The sequence below is a fragment of the Mus caroli genome, chromosome 17 (assembly GCF_900094665.2).
Source record: "Mus caroli chromosome 17, CAROLI_EIJ_v1.1, whole genome shotgun sequence".
Taxonomy (NCBI): domain Eukaryota; kingdom Metazoa; phylum Chordata; class Mammalia; order Rodentia; family Muridae; genus Mus; species Mus caroli.
The window spans coordinates 3,469,816-3,481,051 of record NC_034586.1 but is presented as its reverse complement, the minus strand read 5'-3'; the positions used below and the strand labels follow the sequence as shown (position 1 = coordinate 3,481,051).

Genomic DNA, 11,236 nt, shown 5'->3' with positions numbered 1-11,236 from the left:
CACTCCTAGTAGTTTGCAGACATTTTTACTTTGAAATGGGGGGTGGGAATTAGGGGGGCTAGGCTTGGAAAGAACCGGCGCTGCCCTAAAAGGAATGAGGAAGTGAGAGCGGAGCAGTCTCTGGCTGGCTTTGGCTGTGTAACAACCCATGATGTTCCTTCCGGCCCCAGTAATATTCTGAGTTTCCACCTGCCCGCCCCCGCCACATATAACACTCAGCACATGAGGCTGAGGGCCCAGTGCCTTGTCTCTGTGGGTGGACTCCTAGGGTCAGAGTGTCATGTTGTGTCTCCCGTTTTCCACAGTTCGCCAGAGGTAAAAAGAGCTCTGGCTGAAGACCGTTGCTGGGTAAGTACTGTAGATTAACAGGACAAAACATAAACTCCCTTGTGGGTCAAGGGTCTTGGGTCCCTGAAGGGTCAGGGGCCAGTGCCACTAAAAACAGCTCTATTGAGAAACATGTGCCAGCCTTAGAAGGACTCTGAATGCAGAATGCTAGGGGCTGTGTGTCAGCTGCAGCTTGGGGGCTTAGGGATTCTGTATATGTTATCTTTTGTTTCTGTACACTGTATATATTGTCCTGGAGGTAAAGTTCTGTCTTACTTGGGTTTCATGAGCTTTTAATATAGTATGTACGAGCACTCAAAAAAGCAAGTCTTGGTTGTTGTAATGTGTACTCAGGCTCTCCTGATGGGAACTTAGTAACCCGTAACAACGTTTGGGAGTAGTAAAGGCGTGTGGCTTGAAGAATTTAGGATTAAGTTTCTCAGAGGCTGTTCTTAATCATAGGTGACATTTAGGGAAAAAGATTGATGTTATCTTACTTCATGGGGACGTGGGAATTTTTATTTCATTTGGATAGAATAAGACACAATGAAAAGTTGGATGAGATTCTCAACGCTGCTTCTTAGTGGGAGCCCAGTTTTAGGTGATAACTTTTCTATCCAGTAGCTTTAAGCTCTGGGTCCTTCTTTTTTTTTTTTTTTTTCCAAACTGCCTTTGAAATTTGAATTTGACTGGACTAGTTATTCTACTTTCTAACTCTTTTCATTTATGATTTATTGTACACAGGATCAAAGCCTCGAGGTAGTGAAACCCTCCCCCCCTTAGACTGTCAGTCTCCATTCCAATGAAGCTGATAAGCAGTCTCCATGGTGTGCGTAAGTCCTTTGCACCTGCTTATACATCTTGTCCACAGACAGGGGCTGAAGGACCTTCGCTGATGTTCTTTTTCCTCTCTTTTAGTCAAAAACACTTAATGCTAACAACATGGAGACATTAATTGAATGTCAGTCAGAGGTAAGAAAGTAATGTTTTAAACTTTTTATTTGCACTATAATTAGATAAAAGACATTCTTTTGTTGCTCATTTGGGTTATTTAATTATTGGTGTAAGATGAATATCAGATTATAAACTAAACACTTCTACTGAGATCTTCCAAAATAATGTTGATCTGAGAAGATAAAATACAGAATCAATGCATTTGACTTAATTTTCAAGATGAATAAAAGGCTGTATGTGCATTTTATGAAGAAAGATGAGGTGTCTTCAGGTGTCACTATTTTAACTGAAATGCATGTTTTCAGGGTGATATCAAAGTGCCTCCCCTGCTGACATCATGTGAGAGTGAAGACAGCATTTGCCAGCTTATTGGTGAGTTTTGAAAACATACTGATCTCTCCTGTGCGCCTAACTAGTGCTCTGTTTGCCAAACCACAGGGCTTTTACTTTACTGAGAATTGGTTTTCTAAGTGTTCTGAGAGACCGCAGAACATTAACCCTTGACTAAGACAGCCAGAGCTGTTAGGAGGGAAGATTCTGTCCGTGGCCAGTGTCCAGGGACACACGGGGTTTCCAAGCGGGCTGCCAAGTCTCAGAACTTGTGTTGAGGATGGAAGCGTGCACACATTGGAGAAACACATTGCCCTGCCCACGCCTTGCTTCCTTCTCTAGTGGAGACCGAACCTAAGCACCCGTGAGGCAATTGTTGCTGATCTCCAATCGGGCATCCTTTCTTACCATCTTTCATAACACATTTCATTACGATATGCATCAGATCTGACCACCCCTCCCAAAGTATCAGGATGGGCCTCTCATTCTTGTCTCTCTTCCTCTTGCTGGTACAAAATAGGTAAATGGTAGGGTACTTGGCAAAGTGTCAAGCCTTTGTGGCAACCTGTTTGGAGAACCAAGCTTCTCAGATAAAGCCGGGTCTGGGTGATAGCAGGATTCTCTGGGTGATATAGCGCCCTCTAGCGGTAGTACCTAGGGGACCGGAGGTGAACAGCCAGCCCTACCCAGAATCTTCTAAAAGATCTTCGAAAGGAAGCAAAAGACTTCCTCTCTGTAACTTTCATATTCAAAGAAATAAATTAAAATACTATTCATCAATCAGAAATACATTCTTTGTAGTCGTTAGGAATCCGTTAAAATGGGTGGTTTTGACCAGCACCATTGAAATTTCGCTAGTTTTCTGTAGTTAAAAGCTGTGCGCATAAAAACAGGAAAGGTGGGGCCTTTGAGGAACACTGGTGTTGATGTTTAGGGACTCGCTACCCTGACAACAGTGTAGTGGTTTGGGGTTGATCTTTCTAGATCATGGTTCATGCCCTTGGCCTTCTCGAATTTTCAACAGTAGGTTGAAAACAGAAGGTTGGTTTTGAGGGCTCTTGTTTTTTGGTTTTTGGTTTTTACTTTTGTTTTTCAACGTGGCATGCTATAGGTGAGATGATGTAGCCAACATCCATGTTCTCATTTGGATCATGGCTTGTTAACATAGATTTTTCTCTTTATCTCCTTGTTTCCTTGGCTACAGAAATTAAGAAGAGAAAGAAAGTGCTGTCCTGGCCGTCTCTCATGAGAAAGCTCTCTCCTTCATCCGACTTCTCTGGGTCATTGGAACCAGAGCTGAAAGTGTCGCTGTTTGACCAACCCTTGTCGATCATCTGTGGGGAGAACGACACACTTCCCAGACCCATCCAGGTAGGTGTGTGTGGACCCATAAATCTACTTCCCCTTTCCAGTGGGACCTGAAAAGTCTGTGAGAATTCTGAACATGATGGGCATTGGCCTTCCAAGAAAGCCCCCCCCACCCCCACCCCACTGTCCAATGCAGGAGAGGAGCCATCTGCCGGCTGTATCCATCAATATACTCTAAATGATGGGCCCTCCCTCAGTCCTCTGTCCTGTGGATTGGAGAAGGTGGAACATTTGTAACTTCTAAAAACTCACCAGAGAGGGAGCAGAGGATGCCTGTGGGGGTAAACTAGTGTTTCTACGGAAGCATTTGAGAGGAAAGAGGGGGCTCCAAATAATTTTCAAATGTGCAAAGTTAATCCCTTCACAATTTACCTCCTCTGAGAAAAATGAGTAAAAAGGCATCATTGGCAGTGCTGGCTTTGGTTAGCTTCGAAGTCTCTCCTCCTGTAACAGGAGCCTACAGGTAGGGTTCCGTGCTTTAACAGCAGTGGCGGGTGTCTCCAAGTGACTGTTTTCTATGTCGTGTGTGCTCCCGCAGGACATCCTCACCATCCTCTGCCTTAAAGGTCCCTCAACGGAAGGGATATTCAGGAAAGCTGCCAGCGAGAAAGCCCGCAAGGAGCTGAAGGAGGAGCTTAACTGTGGGGTCTCCGTGAATCTGAACCAGCTCCCTGTGCACCTCCTAGCTGTGGTCTTCAAGGTGAGCCTGAGGCATTTACACTAGATGGCCTATTGAGGGCGCACTGACAAACTCATCAGGAAACCCGGACCTGACACACTGCTCCCTGCAGGCAAAGCCAGCTGGTGGGAGTTTAGGGTTTTTTTCTCTGTTCAACCTTTCAAATATTCATATAAGCACCTCTGTTTCAATGATCCCAGGTTTCGACAGAAAGGGTGGCATGAAATTCTCTCAAAACATTATTTGATTGCCCCTTGGCCAAATCCATTCATAAAGCTGGTCTCCCCAGATTTCACCTAGAAACAGTGCATCTTACTATGCTGGTTAGGGGGGGGGCCGGGGGGGGGGGAAGGGGGCTTCTTAAGTACTGTGCGAATTTGGAAGAGGCTCCCTAAAGTAAATACAGCCATGTGACTTGGGCGCACTTTTCTCTCCCTCCAGGACTTCCTCCGAGGGATACCCCTGAAGCTGCTCTCCTGTGATCTCTTTGAGGACTGGATGGGCGCCCTGGAGAAGCCCACCGAGGAGGACAGAATCGAGGCCCTGAAGCAGTAAGTCCTCTGGCACTGCAGGAGGCTAGGCCCCCATCTTCGACCTTTCATAAAACTGTGCAAGTGCAGCCGGGCGTGGTGGTGCACGCCTTTAATCCCAGCACTCGGGAGGCAGAGGCAGGTGGATTTCTGAGTTCGAGGCCAGCCTGGTCTACAAAGTGAGTTCCAAGGCAGCCAGGGCTACACAGAGAAACCCTGTCTTAAACAAAAAATCAAACAAACAAACTGTGCAAGTGCCTCAAGATTCCTGTCTCACAGAAACTGTGAAGTCCGAGGAATCGGAGTGGAAGTGCCCATTGATCCCATCCATCATGGAAGCCAGAAAAGGCCCTGGGTATTTAAAGGAAGCAGTTCTACCCAAACGAGAGAAAGCACTTCTTAAAAAGCAGAAAGTAAACTTCAGGACTCATAGATCCCAAGACGGAGGGAACCTAAACACAGGAGTAGTTTTAAAAGGCACGAGATCAACTCTGAATAGCCAACAAGATTGGAGTTAACCTTAATGTTATTACCTGGTGTCTTGCCAACCACTGTTCTTTCATAAAACCCTTATGGCACCACAGAGCAACTTGGGAGAAATTGTTTTATTCATAAATTTCCACAGCAAACTGCATTCTTATGGTTAATAAAAATATTTTTAAGAAAGAGAGAAGATCAAATTCCAATAGCTAGCAATGAAAAGCAAAGTGTGACCTCTGCATTTCTGGAGAGTCCCAGAGGCTTTCTGTTAACATGCCAGCACCCTAAGGTGTCCCCACGGCCGGCAGAGTATTTGCCATGAAATATTTTCCAGAAAGGGGATAGTTTTTGCCCCTCCCCTCCTCCCTCCCCCCAGAACACTACGATTATCACAATACTTCTGCTTGCACACAAAGTCTTTTCTGAAAATAACACCAAGAAATGAAAAGGACCCATGTGTTGGCTTCACTTCATTTTTTTTCTTGAAATATCAAAATGTAAAGAATCTAACTCAAGAATCTAATTTGTTATCACTAGAGCATTGTCTAGTTATAAACATGCTTCTATAGATTAGTTCTCTCTAAAGATTTCTCAGAATAATGTGAAAATAGGTGACCTTCATCTGGAAATTAGCCTTAAAAAGGTGTGAGGAAGCCGGTCTCGTAGGGTCTCAGAAAGGATTCTGATGCAGTTATTTAATCATGTAACAAAATTGTTTTCAAAATGGAAGGCAGACTGTGACAGTTAAACGGGCTCCGATTCACACCCAGCATCCCTGTGTGTAATAAAGACGGGCGCTGTTGGGGCCCCACTACAACCACAGGGAGTCCCTGAGTGAGAATGTCACAATGTTTCTTGTGACAATGCGCCTTCCTTGCTTTTAAGGAGATCTGGGTGGGTGGAACCTTTCGAGACTGCATGGAAATCATCATCCCTCAACTTTATTTCAGGGTCGCTGGTGCCCTCCCCCGGCCCAACCTTCTTCTGCTCAGGCACTTGGTCTATGTGCTCCACCTCATCAGCAAGAATGCTGAGGTCAACAAGATGGACTCCAGCAACCTCGCCATCTGCATCGGGCCTAACATGCTCACTCTGAAGAACGACCAGAGCCTGTCCTTCCAGGCCCAGAAGGACCTGAACAATAAGGTATGTCCTGCCTCAGTAGGAGAAACTCACTGCTCACAAGCCCACTCTCTGCAAAAGCCAAGCACTGAAATGCTTGTGGTTTGAGTATCTCAAATGACTCAGTGGAGGTATGAACTGCGGCATGTGTTGTCGTGGTTCCACGCTTATAGAAACCTGCATTTGTAGAGGCACCAAATGTATGCATCCTCAGTTGTCCTGGGAGACAGATCAGAGTAACAGACACAGCACTATCCCCCTACCCCCACAGCTGGAAAAAAACACTTTGTTCTTTTTCTTCTGTGTATCACATTCTGCCTGTTCAGCTAAAAATCTGGAGAAGTACTTCCTTAAATTAAATCATTTAAGTTACTTCAAAGCTTTTTTTTTTTTAATTCTGAAAAGCCTCAAAAAATATAGCAATAAAGTGTACTTATTATTCCAATGTGCTTTTCAGGCACATGAAAGTAGCTAGTCTTAATTCTGCCACTTCCTGAATAGTTGACCCCGATATGTCCTCATTCTGTGCTACCTTTTTTATGAATGTACTTAAGCTGACAAACTGCTTATTTTCTTTGTTTTACAGGTTAAGAGCTTGGTGGAATTCCTCATTGACAACTGCTTTGAAATATTTGGGGAGAACATTCGGACACATTCCCGCATCACTTCTGACGACTCCCTGGAGCACACTGACAGTTCAGGTACAGAACATTCTGCCACTTGAGTGTGGTTCTGGGGAGAAGTTCGTGCCGGCCATAGGTGCTCCATGCAGCAATGTGAAGCATCCCTGGTATTAAGAGCAGGATTCACCTTCACAAGTCAGAATTCTGTAAGGAAGTCACCAACCACAGAGGTCTTGCTACTAGATTTACACACACACACACACACACACACACACACACACACACACACCAGACACTGCCCACTTTCTGTAACAATCTGGAATTTTTTCCTTTTCATTCTGAGTCATGAATAGCTCTTGATTCTATTAAGTAAACTTCAGCTATGGGTTGGAGTAAGGAAATCCCAGCTCTGCAATGGAATGTGAGTCCATCAAAACGGACATTGAGCCTCCTATATAAGAGCTACCTGAAAAACCAATATTACAAATTCAGATCAATAGACCTTAGAGAATATTATCATTGTCAGCTTCTTTTCCTCGAATCTTTCCCTTCCTTCTCCGTTTTATTTTTCCCACTTTCTTACCATTTAAAGACCATTTTAGACAGAAGCAAAGGATCAGTGTAATCAGCTTATTGTTGGATCGGGCCCCAGTACACTTCCCCCACAGCATCGTTGGTATAAATAGGGTCTTCGCTAAGAAAGCCTGGACAAAATGCTCAGCTCTTCCTTAACTTTCCCCAGACGTGTCAACTCTGCAGAATGACTCGGCCTATGACAGCAATGACCCAGATGTGGAGCCCACAAGTGGCGCAGCCTCTCCCAACAGGCAACTGGAGGGTCCCACTCCCACAATGGCTGGCCTGGATACCCAGGGCCACCGGGACACCTGTGAGTCAAGCTCAGAGTCCAGCGTTAGCATGGTAGTCAGGCTGAAAAGCTCCATTGTCCAACAAGACAGGCGGTTCTCTGAACCCAACACGTCACCCTCACGAGAGTGCCTCGTGGACCCAACATCCAAGCAAAAGCTAACAAGGAGTGAGGACAGCTTCACTCTGCCCCAGGACGCCTCCTGTTCTGAAGGCGATGAAGCTGAAGATCCCTTTACAGAGGAAGTCTTCCCAGCAGTTGACGGCAAACCCAAGAGACCAGTTGATTTGAAGATAAAGAATTGGACCCAAGGTTTAGCATCTCCACAGGGACACATAACCAAAGCTTTCTCCAGATCCTCCCCAGGCGAACCTTTGGGCAGCTCACCTGTGCCTTCTCCATCCTGCCCCAAGAGAAACTTCTTCACCAGACACCAGAGTTTCACAACAAAGACAGACAAAACCAAACCCCAGAGAGAAATTAGAAAGCACTCCATGTCGTTTTCCTTTGCGTCTCACAAGAAAGTGCTGCCCCGAACCTCCAGCATTGGGTCTGAGAAATCCAAAGACTTTTCTAGAGACCAACTTCAGAAGGACTTGAGGAAAGAGAGCCAACTTGCTGGCAGAATCATCCAGGAAAATGAGTCAGAAATCCAAAGCCAAACATCTCTGGGCTTCAGCTTGTCCGGCACCTGGGCGCTCTCAGTCGACAACACGTTCCAGTTAGTGGATGTAAGGAAACCGGGAAGCCCACCATCTTACGAAGAGGCCATTTATTACCAGACATCAGGACTCACAGCCTACGGTGGCCAGACAGTTGGGAGTATGAGGGCAAGAATGTTCAAGCCAAGCACAGCGGTGCCCCCTGTGCCTTCTCACCATGGAGGTGACCTCAGTGAAGGGACACCTGGTGGACACAGATTGTCTTCTGTGACTGAGCACTGGACACACAGTCAGACTGTCCATGTCTCTATAGAAACTCAGGGGAGATCTGAGCTACACCAGTTGAGGACAGTGTCCGAGTCCATGCAGAAGGCTAAGCTGGACTGTCTTGGGCCACAACACAGCCACTTAGTCTTTGAGGTTGACCAACTCTGCTGTGCTAGAGAATCCTACATTTAAGAAAGCCTTGTACCATGGCTAACTTGTGTGTGAAGATGCGACTGCAGAGAACTGTCTGTTGAGTCACAGATAAGCTCATTCAGAACGTGGTGTGGAGCTCTCCTCTGTGAGGACGGCTCACACGGTGACACCAGATTGTGTCTGTGTGTAACTGGGTTTGTGCAATATGTAGTAAATGTATAAAATGTATTATTATATGCAAGGTATTAGATGCAAGGGTGTCTGCGTACATCCCTCATGCATGCACTTCTGGATGTTGTTTCTTGTCCTCAGGCACTTGTTTCTATTGAGTCTTTACTTTTCTTAATGTTACAGCAAATGTCGTGCCTGTGTGCACATCAGCCGCCAGCTGCATGTAGGTGGAAATGTCTAAGCCTCTGATGCATCTTCTCCTAAGCAGGCTTGAGACAGGAACATGATGCATCTTCTAGGCAGGCATAGAAGGGAACAGACTGAAAGACACTGTGCTTGGTGTATGAGCCGTCAGTCGCACTGGGAGAAGGTCTTTCAGTCATCTAATGGAATGTGGGTGTCGTGGCGGAAGTGCATTCTGTCAGTAGTAACTCACACAGAGTACTTTGAGCCTCTGCAGCTCAGTCATGTCTTGTGCAGCTGTGTAGCGGGGTAAGCACTGTTGTATGCATTGGGGAGTCTTGTATAAGATTTCAGTACAGTTTATTTATTAGTCACAATAAACTGCCCTCCTCCTTTAGACAGTTTATTACTTGCCGATGTTATATCCTTTGACTCAAATAAAAATCCACCAAGAACATTATATCCACACACTGGTCCATTCAGCCAGTGTCTGTTCACTATACACTCATTGTGGGCCAACGCATACCTCAGGGAGGTAGTGTCCAGGAGATGTAGTCTCTGTTCTCTGGGGATTTGAGCCACTTTTTTCAGCAAGCAGTCATTCAGGGGACAGGAAAAACTATAGGACACAAGATAACCTGGCACATGTAAAGCTTGCATCTGAGTGAGGCAGACTTTCCAGTGTCTTTACACACTTCAGTTCGGTGATGCCCTTTATCATTAGCAAGCATAAGGAGGGATGTGTGTATATTAGAATCTTACTACTCAATGACCAATATGTTTATGTAAATGTATAGGGCTCCAATCTTCCTAATTATATCCGTTTTTATAAGATACGGTGTACACTCAGGATTTGGACATTTTTATAAGATACTGTGTACACTCGGGATTTGGACATTTTTATAAGATGCTGTGTACATTCACGATTTGGGTGATGTCTCACTACCAAATTAAAAAAAAAAATCCTGATTCTTGCTCGAGGTGATTTAGTGAGCATTTGCTTAGCCAAGTTGTAAATTGGGTTGCCCATGCATCATGATCAAAAGTAATATTAATAACTCTAATAAACTGATCAGTGGTGGTACATGACTTTAATCGCAGCATTTAGAAGGCAGAGGCAGGTAGATTCCTGAGTTAGAGGCCAACCTGGTCCATAGCATGAATTCCAGGTCAGCCAGAGCTACACAGAGTAACCCATCTCAAAATAAATAGATGATAGATAGATAGATAGATAGATAGATAGATAGATAGATAGATAGATAGATAAGTGGGGGTGGCAGCTAAGAGCACTTGGTGCTTTTGCAAAGGACCTGGGTTCAGTTCCCAGCACCCACATGGCAGCTCACAACTATGTGTCACTTCAGTTCCAGGACATCTGAGGGCCTCTTCCACCCTCCAGGCAGGCCTGACGTGAACATACATACACACTGGCAAAACATAATACACAAAGTAAAAGGAAATCTTGTTTATGCTCTATTAAGCATCAACAACAAATCAATCTTAAAGGGCAAGCCACTCCCCTGACTGGTCAGTGAGTAAGAGCAACCCTTTCTTAGAGCTGAGTTATGACTTTGGTACCTACCATGAGCCAGGCATCACACTGAGTCTTTGAGAATTGGGGAAAAAATGGCCTCCCACCATGTTCTTAGTGATACAGACAGACAAACAGATGATGGATGGATGGATGGATGGATGGATGGATGGATGGAGAGATTGGTAACGGGTACATAGATAGTGAATAGATGATGGATGGATGGATGGATGGATAGATAAATAGATGACAGAGTTTGTGCATATATATGGATATATGGACATATACTATATATACATATATACATATATATATGAAATTATTTGAGACAGGATTTCTCTGTTGCCCAAGCAGTCCCAGAATGTGAAACCTTCTTGCCTCAGCCTGCTGAGTACTGGGATTACAGGCCACATCACCACAATGGCTCTTAGTGACTTGCTAATGAAAACCAGAGCATCACCTGCAGAGGTTAACCAATATGACAAACTGGAAAGTTTTAGATCTATTCCCACTTTATTAATGAGTTGACCTCCATGCGACCCTTCCTCAAACGCCTGTGTATTTGTTTGTTTGTTTGTTTGTTTGTTTAAGACAGGGCTTCTCAGTGTAGTTCCAAGCTCACTGTGTAGGGCAGACTGACCTGAGCTCAGCGATCCCCAGCTTCCCAGGTGCTGGGGTTAAAGACATGCACTATCATGCCTGGCTAGCTCCCTATATTTTAAAAAGCAACAGTGAGAGACTGGAAGCCCCAGTATAGTTTATGTCAGATATCCACAGCTTCTCATGGTAAAGTCTCGCTCATGTCTTTCTTTGATCAGTAAAGAGAAGTTGTGGTGACCATTTCAAATATCGCATGGTGTGGGACTCACTTGTTTCTATGTGGCCCACTGATGCTTCCAATTTGGACTTCCTAACTCTGTTTCCACGTATGTCTGTTTGTGAGGCAGCCACAACCATACTGTAGGCTGGAAGGGAGCACTGAACAGTG

General features: G+C 45.0%; 1 protein-coding gene across 2 annotated transcripts; it reads left to right on the top strand.

Moving 5' to 3' along the window:
• Positions 1-263: 263 nt before the first annotated feature.
• Positions 264-9,225, top strand: Tagap (T cell activation RhoGTPase activating protein). 2 transcript variants are annotated; one of them, XM_021149941.2, is made up of 10 exons: positions 264-348; positions 1,072-1,156; positions 1,246-1,299; positions 1,587-1,653; positions 2,816-2,982; positions 3,518-3,679; positions 4,100-4,209; positions 5,619-5,814; positions 6,377-6,491; positions 7,156-9,225. In XM_021149941.2, the coding sequence occupies exons 2-10, from the start codon at positions 1,130-1,132 to the stop codon at positions 8,400-8,402; spliced, it is 2,145 nt and encodes a 714-aa protein (XP_021005600.1). In that variant the 5' UTR covers positions 264-348; positions 1,072-1,129; the 3' UTR covers positions 8,403-9,225. The 2 variants fall into 2 exon arrangements, with proteins under 2 accessions (XP_021005600.1, XP_029327323.1); XM_029471463.1 differs by lacking the exon at positions 264-348 and having other exon boundaries at positions 1,075-1,160.
• Positions 9,226-11,236: the final 2,011 nt, after the last annotated feature.